General features: G+C 39.2%; 1 protein-coding gene across 3 annotated transcripts; it reads left to right on the top strand.

Moving 5' to 3' along the window:
- The first annotated feature begins 636 nt into the window (after positions 1–636).
- Positions 637–24,312, top strand: synpo2a (synaptopodin 2a). 3 transcript variants are annotated; one of them, XM_008435796.3, is made up of 6 exons: positions 637–837; positions 7,501–7,652; positions 9,761–10,497; positions 11,921–14,871; positions 18,659–19,253; positions 23,907–24,312. In XM_008435796.3, the coding sequence occupies exons 1-5, from the start codon at positions 730–732 to the stop codon at positions 19,232–19,234; spliced, it is 4,524 nt and encodes a 1,507-aa protein (XP_008434018.1). In that variant the 5' UTR covers positions 637–729; the 3' UTR covers positions 19,235–19,253; positions 23,907–24,312. The 3 variants fall into 3 exon arrangements, with proteins under 3 accessions (XP_008434018.1, XP_008434017.1, XP_008434016.1); XM_008435795.3 differs by lacking the exon at positions 23,907–24,312 and having other exon boundaries at positions 18,659–22,812; XM_008435794.3 differs by lacking the exons at positions 18,659–19,253; positions 23,907–24,312 and having other exon boundaries at positions 640–837; positions 11,921–16,731.
- Positions 24,313–24,349: the final 37 nt, after the last annotated feature.

Below are 24,349 nucleotides of genomic sequence, written 5' to 3'. Positions count from 1 at the left end.
AAATCAATCTGTACTTGTGTAGCACTACACACAGCAAAGTGACCAATGTGCTTCACAGATGAAATAAGCAATAAAATAGGTAAAATAACAGGAGAATAATAAGAATAAAAAAATACGGGATAAAACAAAACAACTAACACAAAAACAAGCCAATTAAGTGAGTTTATTTATAAGGCAGATTAAGAAAGTGCTTGGCGCCACCTAGGGGTTGGTCAACCAGATTTGCATGATCTCTTTTATGAAGAGATGGCCATATGATTTATTTATTTATTCTTTACAACAAACTCCTGACAAAAGGTTTTCTAAACGTTTTGGAGCCTTTGCAGCCGATAAATAATGATAATTTATATATATATATATATATATATATATATATATATATATATATATATATATATATACATTTTAAATGCTTGAAATGTTTTAAAATATTTGACAACGGAGTTGACGAGTAACGCTCAAATTAAATTAAAAATAGGCTTGGGTGGCCTGCAGCATGATGTGGATTTGTGGATGTTGCCCTCTAGAAGCTGAGCGTGAATCCACCAGTTGCGGGCGGGTCTCTGCGTGGTGACGTTTCCAAAAAGCGGGCCGGACTCAATCAGAACTCAGACGATGGGGGGATTATTCGGCGGTGCGGTGGATGTGGTTACTGTGCAGCGCTGCTTGCAGGGTTGACATCGCGATGAGCGCGCCGTCGTAGCTTGGCTGAGGGTGGCTGCGCATAGCATGGGCACCGGGGACTACATCTGCGTGACCCTGCGTGGTGGCGCACCGTGGGGGTTCAGCCTAAGACAGGGAGAGGGGGATATTTACAGACCTTTACTCGCTTCCCAGGTATCTATCTACTCTTTTTTTTGTTTGTTTTTGTTTTTTGTTTTTCTTTTTATAAAATAACCTTGGTGTATCACCAGGTAGTAAGATACCTGTTAAGTAATAGCAATGAAAACATATTCCTAACTACTTATTGAAAATCTGTGTGGTGAAACTTTTTTTTTATTGGGTGCATTTTTGTGCGCTTTGGCTGTGTTTTGGTGAGAGATTCCTCAGCATCCTTATATGGTCAAGGCCAAAGAGAGAGTGGGAAGCTCAGGGCAGTGTGAGCTTTCATGGGTTTGCAGGAGCTCTTGTGAGAAAACAAGGCATTATTCAGGATATGAACTAACCTGGGCAGGAGAAATGTGTGTGTACGCGCGTCATGCATGGATGCGGAGGAACTAAAACTGATGAAGGTATAGAGCTGAAACCTTTCCAAAAGCGTGAAGGTGCAGTTAATAAGAAGGAGGGAATAAACATAGCATTGTGGTTTGCTGTATGTTAAACATTAACACTTTTTTAATGTGCAGCAGACTTTAAAAAAAAACATATAGGCATGATCTAAGATTTTCATGGTATAATGCTCACAGTTTCATGATGTAAAACACAAAGGTCTAAAACAAATGCTTAGCATGATCTAATTGGCCATTTGTGGCTTTTTTTGTGACCAGAAGCATTTCCAAACAGCCAAGTAGGTCTTTAGTCAAAACAAGGGAAACACCATATCACTCTTTCAGCCAGCTAAGCAGCAGAGTACAGCAACAAGTGGGAGATTTGCATCACTACCGATCTATGTTTTAAAAAGCCAGAAAAACCTCCACACATTCTGGCGCTTTCTGTCAGACCTTAAAGGGACTTTAAATAGTAGAAACAGTATGACAGAAAGTCTTAGGGGGTTTTAAGGCTGGAACTTTTAAAGTGGCTTATACACCTGAGCTGTGGTTTTAGCTTCCACAACTTCACTGCATGTGTTTTCACAGCTAGCTAAACATCTTTGAGCTGGGAATATGAAGTAAAATTGTAGCAATTTTGAAATGGCAACTGTTTACACTCTTGCTATACCTTTAAACAGATAACTGCAAGTAACGCTTTTGTTTCTGCACCTCTACTGTCCATATTTTTCATGAGTAAGAATACTTTCAGATAGCCAGATTGGTATTTCCTGCATTTATGAGGGAAATAAAAGAAAACTATTAAATATTTTGAACTCCAGTCTTCATGTAAAACAACAAATAGTAGCACATGGCAAGGGAATAACAAAAAAACCTAGTCCTCTCCAAATTAATTGCTTTAGTGCTTCAGTATCTTTTAAAAAGAAATACACAGTACTGTGCATGCAAATAACTTCTTGAAGACTCCTTTCTGATACTACAGTGCAGTCACAGTGGTAAAACCAGGTGCCTTTACCCTTAAGGAGCTGCTGTGACTCTATATGGTATTGTAATGCAAGCTGCAGTGATCACTCATCAACTCGTTGTCAAAATACGGAAGATGTAAATGTTTTTGTTAAACTGCATTCCTTGCAACATCAAAGCTCCATAGTTGAAAGAAAAGCCTCAGAGACTTAAAAAAAAAAAGTCCCATGGATTATTTTTAGTGACAGATGAACATGCAATAATCAAATCATGATGTTTGTTTCTGACTTTCATTAAGAGTTTTCTGCCATTTAAGGTAGCATGTTCATATTTCTCCTTGGGAAACAGTCTATTTTAGAGGCACTCAGATCTCTAAGCAACACATAAACAATGTTCAGAAGAAAAGGCTGTATTTTTTTTTCAACATATTTTGTATATGTCTACCCCAGAGGTAACCAAAAGATTATGAAAACATAATCTCAGGAAAAATTTACATTTACAAATCATTTAATTTCCACCCATAAGTAAACAAATTCTGTACTCAGTCTCGCAAAATGCTGTGCCAAACACAGGGCCCCATACGGGGACAAAACTTCCTATTCTGAAAAGCTTATTTAAGGTTTATTTCCCCACTTAAATATTATGGTCCAGTCTTGGCGCTAAACACTGGGTTTGACGTCATCAGTTTGCTTGTTGTCTGGGGAGATCAGTCTAAATCATCTGGAAGCCAGGACTCTATTGAGCTTTTATTTTTAGTGGAAAAGACAAAAAGCCAGATCAGTAACCTAGGAGAAATATCATAAAGTATTGACTCTGCTGTGTTTGGTCAAATTCTGCTGAATTCAGTGGGAATGTGTTTTGTTTTGTTTGCTCAGACTCAGTGAATTATCAAAGCTGTGGAGAGGAGTGTAAGTGCATGACTTCTTAATTCTCCTTTCCTTATAAGGGAGGTTGTATTTTTCTTCTTATTGTGAGTCCTGGCTCCAAGTAGGAAGCTGATGAGGTCACTTTTTTTAAAGCTACAGAAACAGCAAAGTATTTAAAACAAGATCTTAAAAAAAAAACTACTAGCCAGTAGCCTAACAATGTTGCTGCCTAACTACAAAGATATTTAATCCTAGAATGGAAAGTCAACACGGACCAGATCAGGTATAAAGCGAACCGTGAGACCTTAAATTTGCCAAATGGGTGTATTATTTACAATTGCGTATCTCTACAGCAAAATCAGATTCCTAACATGGATAAATGCTACTCTTTGCCTGGATAATTGAATTAAATGTGGACCAAGAGGCCTCTTGTTTTGGTTATTCAAGCCATAATAGTGCACCTTAGGAACCTTATTAACCTATTAAGAAGTCAGCAAAATGCCACAGCTTCAGTCATTCAGGGGTGTTTTCCTGCTCCCCCTTAACAACTTGAACTGCACAAGTAGAGGCTCTGTGCTTCTCTTCTGACAGAAAATCATGAGACCTACATGAAAACTTTTTGTTGTTTTTTTGTTTTGTTTTGTTTTGACATGTAAGTAAATTAAGATTAGGTCTCCATAGCAGCTGAATCTGAGTGATGCTAGAAAACAACGTTTGCTCTTAGTACTCTTACAGGCATAGTTTGGCCTTGATCCAGTTAACCATACATCATGCTGGTTTCTGCAGACATCATGCTTTCCTCCCACTGGCCCAAAAGCATACTATGTTTGTTTTAGTAACTTTAAATGACTAGGTTGAGTGTGTTAGGTTGGATATCCATGTCTTTGCTCCTTGATACCCTGTGTTGTGTCAACTTTGCCCAGAAACACTTTATTTAGGCGTAAGTAGATGCTTTATGTAGTTAAATTACCGTATTTTTCGGACTATAAGTCGTTGCTTTTTTCCCCATATTCTGAGCCATGCTGCTTATAGCCCGATGCGGCTTTTCTGTGGATTTTTCTTCAACCACCAGGGGGCTCTTTAGCAGGAAGTGAATCGTTGGATGTCAAAATTGGAAATCAAAGAAGAAAGTGCTAATTAAGTAAGGATTATGTATGAAGTGAAAGGTTATAGATCATCACGAGCCACACTTCATACCAGTAAGTGGCGGTAATGCTACTGAAAGTTTGTTGCCAACCACCAATAAAAACCAACAAAAAGAAGAAGAAGAAAGTGCTAATTTTCATTTAGAACAAGGTCATGGTTCAGGCATCTGGTCAGGATGCCCCCTGGGATCTTTGCAGGCACGTCCTACTGGAAAGAGATTCAGAACTCGCAGGAGGGATTATATACCCCGTCTGGCCATGGAATGCCTTGGGATTCCCTGAATGACCAGAACGACATTGCTGCAGAGAGAGATATATGTGGTGTTTCTTCCTTTACCTTTCGGATAATTATACGACAACGAATGGATGGGATTAGGCCTGCAACGATTCATCCAATGATTCGCGTACCTCGATTATTAAAATTCCTCGAGGCAAATTATCTGATTCATAAATTTGTTAAATTCTGCGCCAGGTGTTCCCGCCGGATAATTATTTGTGTTGCTCTCACTTCCGCTAGTGAGTTGTTGACGAACGCATGTGCTATTAGCACAACATACGACTGAATAAACGTCCTCTTTGCCAAATATAATCGTCTTTGTCAGCCTCGAGCTTTATTATTTTTATGACTAAGTTCAATATCATTTAACATTTTTGTGTAATTTTGTCCAGATTAAAAATTAACTATTTTTGTTAGTTAACTTAATAGTTCGGATGCATAAGTATGGAAATTTGGCCCGATATTGATATCCGATATTAGTATTTATCAGAGCTTTTTTTTTTTTAGCCGTTTCAGAAAAAAAGAAAAACTTTTCTTTCTTTAAAATGACTCCCTACTTGGTCTGTCACATAAAACCCAGTGAAATATTTTAAAGTTTTCGGGGGAAAACAAAGTAAAAGTCCCAAGGAGTGTGAAAGTTGTAGCGCTTTGCAAGGTGATTTTGAATTGAAGTTTCAGTCTGCCTCGTTGCAACTTGGAGAAAACACGTTCCCTTGGCATGTGTAATCAGAACCGTTCACAAAGCCAGCCGTAAATGCGATTGTTTCTAGCAAGTCTTTAATTCCACAGCAGTGGACACAGTTCCCCCTTGTCACCACCAGCTGTATTTACCCGTTACATTTCCAAACAAATGACTCAGACTTAGCTTTTATGAGCAGTAAATTTCATTCAGGACAGGGAGAGGGGAAAATGGGCCTGACTGTGTATATTTGGCTTCCAAGGAGAGCAGCGACAAACATTCTCCCTCCTTTTTTGGACTTTGAATAGGTTACGGTTAGGTTCCAGCAGAATCCATCCTCCCTGTATTGAGGTGAGAGTCCTGATGGATCTTTGCGCCGACTGCCTTTTTAGGGTCTGTTTATCCAGTTGTAAAAACTGGAGATAAAGTCAGGGGGCTCATATTAAACCTGCCAGCTGCATAACATAACATATAAAATACTTTATTGTAGTAACCAGGCTCATGGAACTGTTTGGAAATTTTCTTATGCAACACAAATTCCTTTGTGTTTGAGTTTGTTGCTTTTTTAGCAAACGTGAAATTCTGCATGCTAAAATCAAGTGAATAAAAAAAATGGAGGCAACAAACCCAAAACAAGGAAAAAGCAGTTTCACTCATTCTATGTGCTATTCGCACGCCATCTAGTGACAAGTAAAATTTACTGCAAGTATTGATGCAACTTGTTCAAAATATAAAGAATGAGCCGTTGGTTAATACATCCATATCTTTCCCTGCAAGTCCTTGCACTATGCAGTAATGGTAATTATTTAAATAAAATAGTTGAAGTACTATTAAATGCTACTGTGCTGGATTTGTGTCCACTTAAACAAAGGAAGCCATTCATCCATCTACTTACTCATTCTTGGTGTCACCAGTTAACTTTTTTATTTTCATGTCATAACTATTTTTTTCCACTCTTGCTTACTGTATTGAACTCTTGAGAACATTTGAGTATGATCTTATTTAGATGAATATAAAATCATTTTAGCTGAAAGAACAGGAATTGATTTATTCAAGTGTTTCCAAACCCCAATAAACCCACAAACAGCTGCAGTCCTTGCACATCATACAAAATTTAAGAAGTTATGCTATTTGTAATAAGTATCCGGATATACGCATCTGGATTTGTATCATCTAATTGCGTGGTACTAATATGATTGTTTGTCTCCATATGTATGAGTGGCCTTTTGAGCTGATTTAATAGCTTATTGCAACCTATTACAATTTCTTATTGATGAACCATTAGGTAGCAAGAACCAGTTACTAGAAAATGAGACCATCAGTCAGTGGTTTAACTGGTTAAAGAAGTGGCCTTCTAAATGGATTTCCACTATGTTGGCCTGCACAGACAGCAGGGACATCATAGTACAGATTCCAATTCCTGTTTTAAAAAAAACATAAAAAACTGGTCAAATAATTATGAGCAGATGCAATTTTTGTGTTATCTAATTTTAATAAAATTGTTGGAAATCATACATGTTAGCCCTTAAACATGATTTTTATATATTTTCACTGGTATAATTAAGTTAGTTTGAGTACTTAGAAAAGTGCTATACAAATAAAATGTGTTATTACGTCAAAAGAAAAATACAAATATTTTCTTCTTTCTCATATATAAATTTAACTATAGTAAAAGGTTCTAATATGTAATCCTACATCTGTGTCTCCTTTAGCCCTTCCTTATTTTTCCCTCATCAATGTATCTTACATCCTCTCCTCCCTTCTATATTTCTGCAGCTTGGTTTGCAGAAAGATAGAGAGCATTCAATTTTATTTCAGTTTTGCCCAGGACTAGATAAGTATGAAAAAACAAAATAACAGTTGAGAAAGACATCGCTTTGGCACCCTTCCTTGGCACCTCTGCTGCCCTTCCTTCTTTTCTCCTTCCTGCCAGTCCTTGTGTCCTACCTCCATATCCTCATTCATTTTATTCTCCCTCATCCAGTAATTGAATTTTTCAAATTTCCATTAAGCACAAATTTATTTTGAACATTTTTATTTAATGTTTGAAACAAATTTAAAGAACAGAGAAACTCTGTAAAAATCTTACCTTTTTATATACTACTTAAGGTTTTAAACTCACATTGTTCAGAGGCAGTCTTTGACAGTGAAACGGTTGTTGTGATTGGTTGGGATGAGCGACAGCTGGCAGTTCTCACTTGTAGCCTACAAGTTGTAGGTCATGTTCTCTTCCTCTGTTTTCGCCAGCTGTAACTGTGCAAGTTATGTTCATGCATGTTGAGTCACTGTCAAATGTCATTTGGTTGCGGATGCATGTCAGCTGATGGGTGATTTTGTTCTCCTTGCTTTTTTCCCTCTGCAGGTGGAAGATGGTAGTCGCGCCTACCTGGCCGGAGTCCAGGAGGATGACGAGGTGGTGTCGATCAACGGAGAACCCTGCTCTGATCTCACGCTTTTACAAGCTTTAGCACTCATCGAAACGTCTACCAGCACCCTGCAGTTACTTCTGAAAAGGTTGTTCAGCCTTACCATAATTTGCTAACATGAACATTTTAGCTAAATTGAATTTGCTAAAATGGCTGGCAAAAATAATACTACAGTTTTTGCTGCATAAATGAAAGCATAGAATATATTGTCAAAAGTATTCACTTATCTGTCTTCCTACATACTTGTAGATGATCTTGTGTGCCATCTCATTCTTAACCCATTGCGTTTGATGTGATGTTGGCCCACCCTTTTGCACTTATGACAGCTTCAACTCTTTTGAGAGGGCCCGCTACAGGACTTAGGGCTGTATTTGTTGGATTTTTGCCCATTTGTTAGGTTAGTCACTGAACATGGACAAGAAGGCTTGAAGTTTGTGCTCAAATTCATCCGTAAGGTGATGTTTCAATTTAAAATCAGGCTGTAGTCAATTTCTTCTACACCACCCTGGTTCATTCGTTGTGTTGAAAGAGTCATTTCCAGACTGTTCTCAGTCAGTTTGAGAGCAGTCAGTTTTTAGGATTATTCCAAATGTTATGGTATGCTAAAGGGTGAAATTCTATTTTACTGAAAACAGCTCCACACCATAATCCCCTGTGCACCAGACTTTACACTAGGCACAATGCAGTCAGGCAAGTTCTTTTGTCCAGACGACTGAAATGCCCCGACTTGTTCGTTGGTTTGCCACAAACAGAGGCATAATTCATCTTTCCTGAAAACACATAATTAGTGGTTTGAATAACAAAATAATAATATGTGTTTATGTAAACTATCGCCTTTCATTGCAAACTTTTCAAAATACAAGCGTCGGTGAGTCTGAAGAGACTCATTAAAGACTAAGTGAGCTGTAATTAGCTTTCAAACTGCCTACGCTTAAGAACATATTGTGAATCTGCACATAATACACCTCTACCATTAGTGATCAAAACTGTTGTTCAAGAATGGTCAGTCTCCCTTCTTAGGGTGATGGCATGGAGGCCCTCCAACCACGAAGAATTAGAGCTCAACATGGAAGAAAATGCTTTTGAAAGTTCTCTTGCTGAGTTAGAGTTGGGCCTTGTGTTTCACAATGGTCTTTACACTGACTGGTCAAGTAGTTTGTAGTGGCACTGGACACACTTGACAGTACACTTAAACGTAGACATGTACTCAAATTATTATGGCTAATCTGTGTAAGACACCAATGGATTTGTATTCACGTTACTATTTTTTTCTTTCTATTTATGTTGTATGCACAGTGTAACTAACCCCTTATAAGGGAGCTGTGGGCTTTTTACGCCTAGTTATATAAAATGCATAAAGATATTGCCCTCTGTTTTATTTATAGATACAATCTGGTCTCTTTAAAGTCCCATTGTCTGGAATTCACTGACCCCTGTAGGATAATGACATTTTGTAATGCTCTTCACACATCTCCTTTAAAGTGGAAATGAGTGCCAGTGACGTGTAAATGTAATTACGTTTCACTTTATGGCTCTGACATTTTGGTTAAGGTTCAGACTGAGGATTTGGTCTACTTTATCGCTTCAACCATTTATAACTTGCGACTTATTGCTTCTGTCAAAGTTCATGCATTTAAATACTATTTTTTAGATATTCTTCTGTCTTTTACAAATAAGAAAATAGATTAAGATATTAAAATAGCTTCAGCCTAATCTGAAGAGTAAAGGGTTTTTTTTTTCATTTACTTTTCAACAAATTTTTTTCCCCATTTTAATTTATTCTTGTCATAAAATTAAATTACCCTCTATTTTAACTTTTAAAAAAAACCTATCCAGTCTATTTTGATTTGCAATATGTTTAATTTCTATAGAGTAATGCAACAAAATACAACAATAGCTCTCATGTCAAACCCCAGTATTTGCTCTGCTCCACACTAGTCAACAAATATGTAATTTAATAAAAGTAAATAAGTCCAAATTTCCACCCAGAGTCTCAGATTTGGAATCATGAAAGTACTTACAGGTACAGCTTTGTATGACGACTAAATTGAAGTATATCCCATAACCAGGATCTCATCTATAGTGATTGTGTCGTATAATTTAGTGAAATATAACAGTGCATTCACGAAGAACAAATCAAACACAACAAAAATACTCTGTTATTTTCATTAATGTTCTCCCTTTTTCCTTTCAAAGATGCAATTTCCTCCCCTCTGAAGACAGCGACTCAGAAGGGACGTCCCTTGGTGAAAAGGTCTCTTCAGATGAGAATTTAAAAAGCACCACCCTCCACATCATTTCCCCAAAATCTGAAATCCCAAGGGAGGTCCACATATCTGATCCCCAAGGTAAGGTGCTCCATCGGGAGCTGGACAGCGACACAGAAGCTCTCCCCAGAGTTAAATTGTCAGATGACTTGGGAGGCCATGAGCTGGCTTTTAAGCACAACAAGGAAGTGCGACGATGCTGTTCCCCAGGAGAGTTTGTGGAGCTTCAGGTGTCCCTGTCTGATCAAACCTTGGCGTATGGGGTCTGCACCTCTCTCGGGAGTGCTCGAGGGATTGAAGGGGACTTTTCAGCAATCGACCCCGTTCACACCACCTCATCCCACCATGCGCAATGCCCCGTTAGAGAACCGCTCAGTCAGCATGGCGTGGTGGTCCGCGCTCCCACCGTGGAGGGCACTTTGCAGCCGCCAGATGCATCAGGAACAGGGAGGAGCACTCTTAGCGTGGGTGGCCCCACGATCACCGAAAACACTGGGTCGCAAAGTGAAGAGGAGGAAGGAGGGGGACCCAGTCAGCCTGTTCCTGCGTCTTTCACTGTCTCATTCGAAATTCCATCGGACGAGGCAACTCTAGCAGAAGAGCAAGAAGACTCCGAATCAGAAGGGGATCAAGAAAAACCCAACAAGCATCGGGCAAAACACGCAAGTAAGTAACTTTGAAGAAACTCTTTTCTTTTTATACCATGAAGTATTACATCACTAAACTGTGTTTGTTAACATGTGTCCATTCCATAGACTGATGCCCTGTGTGTGTAAGCCTTAAAATAGGATGTCTTTTACTGCTCACGGAGGAGGGAGCTCATTCCTTTCAATGAAAGCAGATACGACAAAAGCAGAAAGCTTATTTTTAAGAAGCATAACATAAACTGTTAAACTTTCATAAATGAAAAAAAAACATGATTACATGTAACTCCAGTAACTCTTTCATAAGCTCTATGGGGGCAAAATACATATAGTGAGGAGCTCTTCTGAGTTGTGTAAAAGACAGAAATATCACAAGAGCACACTGATGATGACTGCAGAAGTGGCTCTTTGACAGACACCAGCATGTGTCCCCTTCATCTGTTACCTGATCCTTTCAAACTGGGTGCTTTAACAGGGCTGAAAAAGTGCGGGTGTCGTTCACTCTCGTTGTCTTCTCCACCCTCTGGTTTCTCCGCGTGAGCATTAAGAAGTAAGACTGTTTGATTTATTTTGTAGGAATAACTTTTCACTGTCAGTTGTTGCATTGGTCATATGGTGTAAGTTGTTTGAGCAAGTGTCAGAAGACTAAACATAAAAGGAGCTACTTTAAAGTTACAAATAGCTACTTCTAAGGATGATCAGACTTAAATTTACTGCATGCAAGTTATTTTTGTGGTTCATATTTCTGGCTTGTTTGTCCGAATGATTAATTTGATGTATGGTGTTGAATGATTAGTGAGTGAACCAATAAAACATTATATACGGGTCAGGAAATGTTACTGCTTCTTTCATGTATTAATATTTTCTCATCACAAGCAGGAAATTTTGTCTGAAATAAGAATATAAGCCATGATCATGCAAATTAAAAAGTTATATAATTATAATTCATTGCATGTTTAAATAAGTTCAATCATATTGTAAGAAAACACTTTCAATTTTTAAAATGTATACCTTGTCCCATAATTTGAAGTTTTCTTCAGCGCTGCTTGTGCTTCCAAGCTCATGTTGCACTTTGTCATGCTATTTCTTAAACTACTCTCTCCTGTGTCCCAGTTTTTAATAATTATTTTCTTAGCTTTCCATGTACTTTGGAGGTTCCAGATGATTGCACAATAAAAGTAATATTTTGTGTCCCTGCCTGGATTTAGGTTTGGTACGTTCCCAAAACACTTTTGGGAACTTTTTCTACATAAGAATTTTTATGTAATCTCTAATTTTTTTTGCTACACTTCTGGGTTTTTTATATTTCTTGCAAGTGATTAATAGCTTTATACTGAGATGGAATCTACTCAAAAGACAAATCTTTATATTTAATTTGGCAATGTATTTGTCCTTTTTGCTGAACCTTTTCTGAACACAGGTCTGCTTTTTTATTTTCTACACAGGGCTCAGACGTAACGAAAGTCTGTCAGAGAAACAGGTGAAGGAGGCCAAATCCAAATGTAAACGTATAGCTCTCCTTTTGTCGGCCGCTCCTTCAAACCCCAACAATAAGGGGGTGTTGATGTTCAAGAAACATCGTCAGAGGGCCAAGAAATACACGCTTGTAAGCTACGGCACGGGAGAGGACGAACCAGACTTCAGTGACGAAGAAGACGACGTGAACGGAGACGATAAGCAAGAAATCCCAGCTGGTGAATTTAGCTTTGAAGCTGCTATCGATTGTGAATCAAACAGGCCTTTTCTTTTGAATGCTCCAGGTAGTAAAGGTGTGCTAACTTTTAAGTTAGGGAAGAGTCTTGTTGAAATTAACAACAACTTGAACAACCAAGCTGAGATGGAATGTTTGCCTGAAACCAAAGGCAAGGGTGCAACGATGTTTGCTCAAAGGCGTCAAAGGATGGATGAGATCACGGCTGAACATGAGGAACTCCGGCGTCAAGGACTACCCGTGGAAGCAGTGCAAGAGTTGGAGAAGAAGGTAACGGAGCAGTCCTATATTCAGTCCGCAACAGAGGGTCATGGTTACTTGGATGTGAATATGCACCAACAAAACCAACAGCAGTACCAGCAGTATCAGGAGCAACAGTATTATGAGCAACAACAAAACTACCAACAGCAGCAACAGTATCAACAATATCAGCAGCAGCAGTATGAGCAACAATACAAGCAACAACTGTATCAGCAGCAGCAACAGTATCATCAGGAGCACCAGCAAATGCAGCAGTATTCTACAAATATCAATGGCGCAATCCAGCATCAAACTAATGAAATTCAGAGTTCTTACAACAACCGTACTGCAAAACCTTTCATAACAGAAAATCTGGTGGCAACACCTTATTCTCATGGAGCAAGTGGGACCAATCAAGATCCTGTTGGCCAAGGAGAGCAGATAGCTTCCCGTGATGAGCGCATTTCTACTCCTGCAATTAGGACAGGCCTGCTCTCGGACTCCAGGAGAAAGAATACCGGCAAGCCTATGTTTACTTTTAAAGAAACCCCAAAAGTATCACCTAACCCTGCATTGCTGAACCTTCTCAATAGAAGTGACAAAAAAGGTTTTGAGTCTGGTCCTGAAGAAGACTATCTTAGCCTTGGGGCGGAAGCTTGCAATTTCCTCCAGTCTCAAAGACTTAAACCTAAGATTCCTCCACCAGTTGCGCCAAAGCCTTTGATCAACCCCAACTCTCCTCCTTGGTCTGCTCAGATAGAAGCAGCCAACCAGGACGTGCCTCAGTGTGCTGAAAATAGTCTGTCCACACCTGCTGCAGCCCCCACCACAGAAACTGCCCCTGCTCCAGAACTAGAGCCAACTCCTGCACCTGCCCCTGAGCCTTCTACCCTTCCTACCCCTGAGGAAACCACTGCCAATCCCACCCCAGCCGAGCAGCATTCATGGACTCTCCCTGAACCAGAGTCTCAACAGCAGCCTGCACAAGTGACATCTCAAGAGACACATGGCCAGGTGATTTCTGTTCAGCATTGTGAGTCCTCTCAAATGGCCACATGGGGTCCAGTACAGGTACAAGCACATCAACAGTCAGCTGCTTGTTCATGGCAATCGGCTCAAGTGCAACCTCAGAACCCACCTCCAAGTCAGTCCCCACCCCAGCCACCCTGGGTAACACGTCAGTCTACTCAAAGTCAAGCGCAGATTCAACTGAGCTCAAATACTTGGACGCCTCAGGGGCAACCATCCTGGACTCCGCATGAAGAGCAAGCACAACCTCAGACAAATGCTCAACCATCCTGGGCCCAACCTCAAGAGCAGCTTCAGTCACATCCACAGGTTCAGCCACCATGGACACTCATGAAGGAGAAGCAACACTTGCAGCAAACACAGGCATCCTGGAGTCAAGCCCAAGAACCAGTACAGACACAACCCCAGAATCAATGGATGCAGGCTCCCCATACAGACTCTCAACAGCAGCTGCCATGGGTTCAACAAAAACCTCAAGTACAGCCACCATGGGTTCAACAAGTTCAGCCAGAAATACAACCACAACCCCCTTGGGTTCAACAAGTTCAACCAGAAACACAACCATCTTGGGGACAACAGCAACAACATCAGGCACTCCCTCAAGCATGGGCAAATGCCCAAGTTCCAGGTCAACCTCAACCACCTTGGGTCTCAACTCCACCTCAACCGCAACCTCCTGCCAGTCCATGGGCACAATCGCAAACACAAGCCCAAACTCAGCCACCATGGATGAATGCAGCTCAAGTACAACCTCAAGCACAGGCTCAAGTTAATCTGAATCCATGGGCACCAGTTCCTGCACACACTCCAGCTCAGACATCATGGGCTCCACAACCTCCAGAACATGGTGGTGAGCAACCTATAAATTCATGGGCTCAGGACCAAAGTCATGCCCAACATCAGCCACCCTGGGTTCAATCAGTTCCTTCACCGCCCACACCCCAGTCCAACTGGCAACAGTCCCTTTCAAATACATCTCAACAACCACAACTCAATACATGGCCATCAGCTCAAGCCCAGCCTCCAACACCAGTTAATGACTGGAGACCACAGCTACAGCAATCATCTTTGAATGTTCCATTATCTACAGTAAACACCCAACCTTCACCTAAACCATGGCACCCACCACAAAACCAGACTCCTCCTCCTCCGCCACGACGAATGTTCTCTTATACTGTTGGTCAAAAAGCCGCATCGCCTGTCAACCCAATGGCCACTGTCTTAAATCCTAAATTGTCCCCGGGTCCAGCTTTTGAGATGCCAGTGGTCAAAGGAAAAGGAGCTGACATGTTTGCTAAGAGGCAGTCTCGCATGGAGAAGTTTGTTGTGGACTCTGAGACTGTTGAAGCCAACAAAGCAAGTCGTTCAACATCGCCAGCTGCATCCTTACCAAATGAATGGAAGTATACACCCAATGTACGTGCTCCGCCTCCCAGGGCTTACAATCCAATTCAATCTCCTTTTTATCCCCTAGCAGCAACAAAACAGCCCCCTGCAAGTAGTCCTTCAATCAAAGCAAAGAAAAAAGATCAGGAGAAACGAGCACCTGCCCCTAAACCACTGAATGTTATTGATGTCATGAAGCATCAACCATATAAACTAGATTCTTCACTCTTTATCTTTGGTGCAGGAGCAGAGGCTGCTAAGCCTCCTGTACCAAAGCCCAGCTCACCTCCTCACCCACTTCTTGACAGCCAAACAATTAGATATGAGCAAATGGCTCCATCTGAACAAGCTGGACCATTTACTCCTCCATATCCCCAGCAAGGCTATGGGATACCCATGCAGCCCGTAATGCATGATCCCCACTATCAGCAAGCCCAAGGTAATGTCTATCCTTATCAGCCATCTCCGGGTAGTCCATACCAACAAGAATATAACCAGCAGTATCTGCAGGCTGTTCCACCAACTTATCATCCACAAGCCCCTCAGCCTTTAAACCATCCTTACCAGCAGGCTGCTTACCAGCCAGCCAGCAGCCCTCCCTATCTGGCAACTCCCTCAGTACCCTACAAACCACCGCCTACTAATAACTACATAGCCCCGAGTTTTCCTGTGGCTGCTAGGCCTGAATCTGTAACTGGTGGTGGTACTGCCCCCAAGCCTAAATTTACTGCTAACAAGAGCTCAGCTCAGGTGTGGAAGCCAACAGTGGTTGAAAAAGAGTGATTCTCATAGGCAAATGGCAGGTTCATTGCCTAGTTGTGTCAAAACAGTGCACTTACAATACACTGGCCAGTGGAAGACTTAAAGCACATTGTATAAACTTGTTCAAGCAGTCAATGTCTCTGCCCTGTTGGCTTTCTGTTGTTGTAGAACAAAGTGTGTCAGATCACAATTGTTCAGCACTTACTTCAATTAGTTCAGTAGCACATTAAGACCTTTAGGTTACCCACAAGAGGATCAACAAAGGTTGATATTTTTTTTATGCTAAACAAATGCATTTTTGTGCAAATCTAATGTGATGATGTTAGGCATGTAGGGGAATATTTTGGTCAGAATAGGAAGCAAGCAAGAAGGAGGGGTCAGAAGTGAATGGTGTATGGACTGAGAGAAAGGTTTAAGTTAGAAGTTCAGCAATATGATATTGCTGAACTTTATATAGTAAACTCATAAAAGTGTTTTAAAAGAAAATCAAATGTAAAAAAAATGGTAAAATTAAGCAGCTGAAGGAATGGTGCAGTGGGAGAAAGGTATGGTTGTATCATCAATAAAGTCAATTAATGACATTGGCAAGCAACTTTACTTATGTAGGTCGAGTTAAGCTAATGAGACACAAACTATTTGTGATAATTAAAAAAAGATTGCTTAAAATAACTTAAAAAGATTATTAATTCGGGGGTAGCAAGGTTGTGTTTCTGTATTTTTATTTTATGTTTTTTTCATGTCTCCTTCTTAGGCAGATTGATGTTATTTTAAACTCCTTACCAGCTGTTGCGTCATGTTAGATGCTATATTTAAAGTGCCTTAAGAGAAGTCCAGTTCTGATGTCCACATACTATTGTAGACTTAGATTTCAGCTCAGGCAACTGAAAGCTACTATCATTCAAACTTTCACATGTCTGTCTTGGTGCATCTTTATCCTTTCAACAACATAATATGGTTGCATCAGAATTACTTTTTGAAATAGAATTAATAATGGTGTAAGTCTATGAGTAAAACTGAGTTAGATGTATATTTGGTACCGGGCTTCTTCTCTTGTTTTTGTGTTTCTCTCTTCATTGTGCACTTTATGTATGATTCACTGCAGTGCCATTAAACTATCTCTTTTTTGTGTTTCGTTTCCCTTTTCTTCTCTTTTGGGTATTCTTTGTTTTACTTTCTATTCCCAACTTTTTCTTCTGATCATGTTTTCCATCTATGCTATAAAAAGCAATGAATAGTGCTACGTCTTGATTTTACGCTGGCAATCTCCTAAAAAGACTTTGTCAGATACTTCTGACCATCCCAATAAGCTGGTTTTGTAAAGGTTATGCAGGTTTGTGCTTGAGAAGCACATTCCTGTAGAATGACAACCTGATGATGCATTTATGAAGAGGATTAATAGTTGATTTCAGTATGGTCTCATTACGAGAGGAGGTCAAGAGTGTCATGCATTTTTCAAAAGATTAGCTATTTCTTATTTAGGACTTTTACATCACGTGTCTCTTCACTTTGATCTTAAAGTGTCCATGCAAGAAAGAACAAAGAAAAGAACATTTTAGGAATTTAAGTTTGGAATTGATGGGGGGTTTTTGGTTTGAAAACTCTCTTGTACATCATGTTTTAATCTCTTACACATTTCCAAAATTCACTATGTTAATGTTACCCAGACAGAGAGATGCAAACCCAGATATAGAGTCACTAGGCAGTTTATTAATACACCCAATTGCTAGTGTAGAATAACAGCACATCATCTTTTCACAGACACGTGAAAAAAGATGATGCACTCTGCAAAACTTTTAAATTATATACTATTTTTTAAAAATATTCTTCGTCCAAGGAGCCAGAATTTCTTATAATTTCATTTACAAGAGAATTTATGTCCCTTGAACTTTTGCACATTTTTGTTTCAATACAACCCACAAGTTTAATGTGCTATATTGGGATGTGATGTGAAAGCGTATCATAAAGCCATGTAGTGCAATTGTGAAATAGATGGAAAGTGGTGCAGTCTTTTCATATTCCCTTTACAAACAACATCTGAAAAGTTTGGGGAAATCTCTCGAAATCTCTCAAATTAAACTGCATTAACTTACCTAGGATCATTTTTGAGTAAAAAAACGGACCTCTTGACATCTTACTCTCTTGCTGTTCAACTGTCATCACTTCAAAGACATTTACTGCTCTTCAAAATAAGACACGTTTAATATTCTATAACCAGCGAACTCTTCCAGAGTTCAGTTGATGACATAATTATGTGAATCAAGTGTATTGATGCAGAGACATGTCTAAAGGATGCAGAACACCGCAAATTGACGACTGGATTTTGACATAAAGCCAAGATTGATTTTGACTGAAGGATAATGCATTTCTCAGGGTCTGTTGCAATATTTTGCTATTTCTTAGGCTTGACTTTCATCGTCTTTTTAACTCTTCATCAACTTTTTCTGCTTGATGAAATCTTTGGTTTGGTTTCAAACAGAGATGTTTTTCTCTCTTGTTTTTTGTTGTTGTACTTTCACATATTTTGCTTTCCCCCTGTTATTCTTGAACTTTCTTCTTTTCCAAATATGGCCTGTGTTTCTGACAGTACACAAGAGCCACCAGAAGATGGCAGCACCCACCATTTGTTTGGTTCACGTTTTCACAGACTACTGTAATCAAGGCGCCTACTAGGAGCATAGCGGTGCCTATTCATCTCAGACCAGCCGTCACTGTTATCCCTTTGATGCATATTAATGAAAGGGCAGACAGTAGCATTAATCAGCAGAGTGCCACAATTATGAAGTCTAGCAAAACAAGTTAATTAAATACAGTCTAAAGAGGGCCTGATCTTTAGCTGCTTGAGACATAAGGTTAGCCTATTCCGTTATGATAAAAAGGGTTATTGTAGCCTACAAGCGCTTTTAGTTTATTATTTCTAATCATGAAATACAACCCTTATGAGAAACATTTTAATAAGGATCTGCTTAGTTGCTTATGTTTTCTGAGTCAATTTGCAGCCAAGCCCTATAAAAATATGCCTTTACTAAAATAAGCCTCTATGAATCCCTCTCTCCAGGCAACTGGCAGGGGCTACACCCTTTCTCCACCAGCCAGGGTGCCGTTCACAGGCCAGAAATCGGCGTCTGCTTCTTCCTCTCCCAAGCCTCCAACCCGAGCCTTCACCAACCCCCCGGTGAGGCAGACATCCCGTTTGGACAAAGGCTTCAAACCCCTCTCCCCATGGGAAGCCGCCTCCCGCCATCCCCTGGGCCTGGTAGACGAAGCCTTTGCTTTTCAAGACCTGCAGCAGGCTCTTGCCTCCAATGTCCACTTTGCTGCCCGGCGTAAAATCCTACCTGAGCCACCTGCAGAGTGGAAAGGAAGAGTCAGTTACATGACCCAACTGAAACCAGGCAGCCAGACTTGGAGCCAAAGCCGCAATCAGGGCCGAGCTCCGATTCCATCGTTCGTGTCTCCGTCGAGGACCCCTGCCTCCAGCCCGGTTGGCCTGCAAGGTTACAGGTCACTGCCAAGGCAGTGGCAGCCCCAGAAGTACGTGGTCGAGGCTAACCAGAGACACTCTGTGACTTCATTGGAGAGGCCAACATACACGTCTGCGTACACCAGCAATACCTGGAGCTGGAGGCGATAGAATACAGCCGAGACGTTTGGTAATGAGTGTCTCCATCCCTTATCCTTTTCACCTCTTTGAACAAAACAAGCCAATAGATGAGAGATTGTGTGACAGTTTAGCTTTCAAAACGATAATTTAATGTTTCACTTATTGTTTCATCAAATAAGTGACGATGCATGCTACAGTTAAATGAGGAAAAAGGTGATCAACACAACTAGATTATGTGAATGTAAATAAAGGATATCTGTAACATTGAGCTGGATTCTAACTAGACTGAGTCAGAGACTTCTACAGCTATTGGCATCTCCTGGTTAAGATGTGCACAACATCCATAAAACACATGTTTTGGTTCTCCTACTGTGAGCTTTGGATATTTTTTTAACTCCCATAGCATCGTCCACACTGTGCTTGGTAGCCAGATATATCTGGATGCTTTTCCAGCCTCGTTTTTCACAGTTGCGGTTCTTTTAAACTTGTCAATCATTGCTCTTCCTCTAGATGAGGGCGACTTTACATAAGAAGCTTTTTTTCTTGATCATTTTTTATTATTAAGTACACATCCATCATACTTGAATGGATGTGTACTTCCATTCAAGTTTCTTGTGGAAACAAGTTCTCTTGTGTTTCCAATGTTGAAGAGTAGCAAAGAGAAAGTGGGTACTGCCATTGTTTTACATATGCAATGCAGTCAAAGTGCTTGGTTTCCAGATTCTTTTCAGGTTTGCTTTTCTGTCATTTTAATATAAGAGACAACTGGAGTAAATACAGTAAAGGCAGTTTTTAAATACTGTTATACAAGATTCTGTAAATTACAAATGAAAAGTTTCTAGACACTGATCAACTTTTAAAAAAAGTTAATTATAAATTAAGACGATGCTTCAGTTACAGTTCTTTTATAAATGAGTAGGTCTGCAGTGAACTATTGTGCCGATGATTGCGTAAAAAGAAAAGAAAAAACAAATATATTTGTGAGGTTATGCTCACAAATTAACTTATTTTTTAAGCTTTTCCATCTTTACCAGGAGGGCCAGTAATATTTAAGAAATGTGTACCTTGTTGAAGGAATGAGTATGTTGTTTAGAAGGGATATATGAGTGAGGATGGACATCAATCAGCTACGTTCAGCTTTGTTATGGAAAATTAGGACAAATTGATATATGCATGAGAAATTAGAAAAGATGTCAATAACTGTGTGTTGTCAGCATAATTAAATAACCGCAACAGCTCATTTTCAATGTTTATTGTTAGTCTTGTCTCGTTCCACTTGAGTTTTCGCAGGACAAATTCAACATTCTCTTGGGTCCAAAAATGACGAGTTATCTCCACACTAAAGATCTTTTATTGTTGATTCCTGTTTTCAGTGTTGAAATTTCAGACTTTTCCTTCACCCTTAAGGATCTGCTTACTCCTCTTCAGGGTTGCGGTTGGGTCTCAAAGCATTCAGTATGTGAGAGGAGGGGTACACCACAGTTTGTCAGTCCATCACTGAACCCTCCACACTCAGTCATATCTGTTTCTTGTTGGATACATTTCCATGTCTAAAAACTTTTCTTAGATGGATCTTAATCTAAAGAAATTCAACACATTTTGTGAAACATAAAATGCCTTAACATTAATTACATTATGTGTTCATGTATTCTACAGTGTGCGTGTGTTTGTGTTTTTTTATTTTTTTTCCATACAAAATGTTTACTTGACCATCTTGGGATGAAGTTCCAATCCTTTAAACACAGTCTATGAATGTACAATTGTGGTCTAATAGGTATTAGCTGAATTACTCAGATAATAGGTTGGACTGCCTTACCGTTGGAGCCGCTTCCAGTATTCAACATGAGAGAATGTATCAATGCAGACAGAGTTTCTGCATAGCGTAACATGTAAGTAATGTTATTAATGATTAATTTTGCAACATTCATATGCATTCTTTAACATGTTGGATTTTTTTTATGTCCGAGCTGCCATGCTGCATGGAGATTAGATTATTAGATTATAGTTACACTATCTTGTGTGTAGAAAGGTGAGGCCGCAGGATTAGATTTTTTTTCTTCTTTTTTTTTAAACAAGATAAATATTCAATGATTTGACTGGTTTTTATGTCGGTAACTACCCTTATATCCTTCAGTCTGCAACATGAGACCAAACCTGAACAAAAGTCCAGCCTGGACATGCAGGCTTACTTGCATTTAATAGCCATTTAATACCCATAGTATCAAACAGTCATAGTGCTGTTTGATACTGTTTGATACAAACTTTACACAAAGGCCCCAACTAAGATTTCAACCAGTAAATGAAGGAATCCATCTCAGCGATTCCTTCTGTTTGATGTTTTTGAGAAAAGGCATGAGGCTAAAAAATAAGGGAAAAATAATCTATAGCCCATTTGTCTTTTTTTTTTCTTTAAAAATTGTGTTGTATTTTATGCATCTGCAACTCACCCCCATTTTGCTGTCAACCTTTTATATGTGTGGTGGTTCTTGAAGTGTTTGTGAATTTCTGATTGGTCATTTTGATTAGTGTTTGAAACACAAAACGTGAGGAGAAAGTGAAGAGTTGGCTAGATTTCTCCACTGGCAGACATCATCATGTCATTTTGTGTTTGAAATGAGCGCTTGTAACTCGAGAAAAGGTTAGCACCATAATTCGATTAGCTGGAGGCAGATATGTCAAGTAACCAACAAACGAGAAGAGGCTTTTTTCTTCTTCTTTTTTTGAAGCAGGATGCTTTAACATGTGGCCAAAATAGGCTTAAGAGGATTTGATGACTGTCCGACTGTTTTCATTAGTTAATTGGAAAAAAATAAGTAAAGGCTCCTTTGGAGTTTGTAGCAAATCAACTAAATCAACTACAGTATTTTGAGAGGCAATGGACTTTTAAGTTGGCATTAAGAGTTGGATCGAAAACTTTGCTTAGATAACAAGCTCACTGTGAAAAGGTTTTATGAAAACTGTGTGCGGGGTGTGCTTTGTTAAAAATTCATAATCATCTCCAAAAACTAAAGTGTGGTTGTGTGTTTTCTGCATAGAGTAAATGTTGTTTTGACGTGATTCTCTCTGGGCAATGCCAGTAACATGAGTAGGATTTATCTCACTGGTCACTTGTTTTCACTTGGTGTTTTGTTTAGCTACAGCTTATTTGATTGATGATTTATACGTCCTTCTTATAAAGATGTGTAAAAAACTCTAAAATAACGCTTCCTCTATTGCGGTAACATAATTAGAGTTAAGTTTGGGAACCTTTATTCAGTGGCGGAAATACAAAATGTAAAAAAATACATACATATTTAATCTTTTTGACAAATTCAGTTCTGTCACAGTAATATATACCTTACTTTTTACACATATATGTTGATTGGGTTGTCTGGGCATTTTTAATTAGCAATTCAGTTGGCAACAATGGGGAAGTTTTTATTAAAACAGTTTATTTTAAGGGGTTTTGTGCACATCTTTACCTTTTCCCATTATCGTGGGTGGGGAGGTTGTGATGGCACAGGTTGCTTTCAAATAATAGCCATAATTCATAGTGCTGTTTGATACTGAAACATACTTTCTGAAGTGTTTTTTTTTTTTTTTAACAAAATAAACACAGCTAAGTAGCACTGCTTTTCAACCTGTAATTATTTGTGTTTGTGTTCTTTGCGTTTCACTCCAAGCTGAAAAGAAATTTGCTTTGGGCCACTTGTTGCTTGCTGCACCTTCCCAGAAGGATTTCTTTTAATAAGAGTTGCTCCACGTACAGCGCGGTGGGGGTTGGGGGAGCAGGACTCATTTCCATGGTGACCGCTGGTTATGTAAAAACAGGGTCAACCTACTGTAGCTGCTGGGCCATTAGAGAACGAGAGATAACAGAATAAGGGGAAACTATAAACAGAAATTTCCCTTAACAATTTAGATCTGGGAAATGAGTCGCCTTTTGTCGAAATGGAATGTGAGCAAGTGCCATACAAAGCAGCACCAACAAATTAGAAAATGTTTAAGATGGCAGTGTATACAATAATCCTGTGGCTCTGAGGTAAAAACTCAGTCATAATCCCTTATGTCTCTTAAAGTTATAAATAAAGTACATATAGGTAAGACTTACATAGGTTATTAAAAACATACAAATGGTAATTTAAGACAAATGAGTGACTTTTTTTTCCATAACTGCATTCAAAACCAACATTCAAGACCACATTCCCAACAGATTTTCACCACTTATTGTACTTTTCAGGAACCATTGTAGAGGATTACAACTAATTCTGTTTTAATTCTTTTGAGCAAAGTGTTTTTAAGTGCATATGCTCTATGTTGGCAAAACACTACTGCACAACAGACACAGCTAAAACCACATACATACACTCCCTAGGGGGACACAACCGATTCACACTGTCTTTTTAAATCAGACAAAACCTTTGCAATTGTAGGTCTGCAAGGATTATCAAAGCAATTTATATTTGCTAAATGTCAGAAAATAAGATAAACATTTCCAGATTGTTGTACTTTTCTACAATTACTGTTGTGAAATGTGTGCATTATTTGCAGTACAAAAATTTTAGTTGTTTTTTTTTTCTTCTTTTTTCCAAGTCAGAAGTTTTTATTTCAATATCTTGTTGAACTGCCTTTAAACTGTCTGACTTTGGTTAAAAGTTTTAGATATTCTTCTTAAAGCTTTTTACAATAGTAAGTAAGAATTTTGTCCCGTTCTTCCATACAGAACTGGCGCAACAGAGTTTGGTTTGTCGGTCACCTTGCTCACTCGCTTTTCAGTTCTGCCCACAAATTTTCCATGAAACTGAGATTAAGGCTAACATTGACTCCTGATAACTTAACACAGCCCCACACAGAAAGAGCCTGAACACTTTATGTTTTCATTTCCAAGATAGCCAAACTTAAACGATTTATTAAAAGGTACATGTCCAAGTAACTTGGGGGAAAATGTTTGCTTAAAATAAACACATTCAGTTTTGGTTCATCATCCTTAAATGAGCTTTAATTGTTAATAGCTACCTTTAAGGCATGTTCAAATTTTGTTTCCATTTTTGCATTAATTATTTCATTAATTCTGTTCAATACAAACATACCACTTAAGTCTCGACGAAAAAAAATTGCTATTTAAGCTACTCATTCATAAATCAGCGCACAATCCTGAGCTGCTGC

Source organism: Poecilia reticulata, chromosome 18, assembly GCF_904066995.2.
Source record: "Poecilia reticulata chromosome 18, P_reticulata-male-v2, whole genome shotgun sequence".
Lineage (NCBI taxonomy): Eukaryota > Metazoa > Chordata > Actinopteri > Cyprinodontiformes > Poeciliidae > Poecilia > Poecilia reticulata.
The sequence above is the reverse complement of the archived record's forward strand: the minus strand, read 5'-3'. Positions and strand labels throughout refer to the sequence as shown.

What these genes read in the sequence shown, in the direction of transcription:
- synpo2a (XM_008435794.3), top strand. Translation starts at nt 730, where the DNA reads ATGGGCACCGGGGACTACATCTGCGTGACCCTGCGTGGTGGCGCACCG. An exon ending in CTGCAGTTACTTCTGAAAAG is followed by an intron (nt 7,653 to 9,760) that starts GTTGTTCAGCCT and finishes TTCCTTTCAAAG; the next exon opens with ATGCAATTTCCTCCCCTCTG. An exon ending in GCATCGGGCAAAACACGCAA is followed by an intron (nt 10,498 to 11,920) that starts GTAAGTAACTTT and finishes TTTTCTACACAG; the next exon opens with GGCTCAGACGTAACGAAAGT.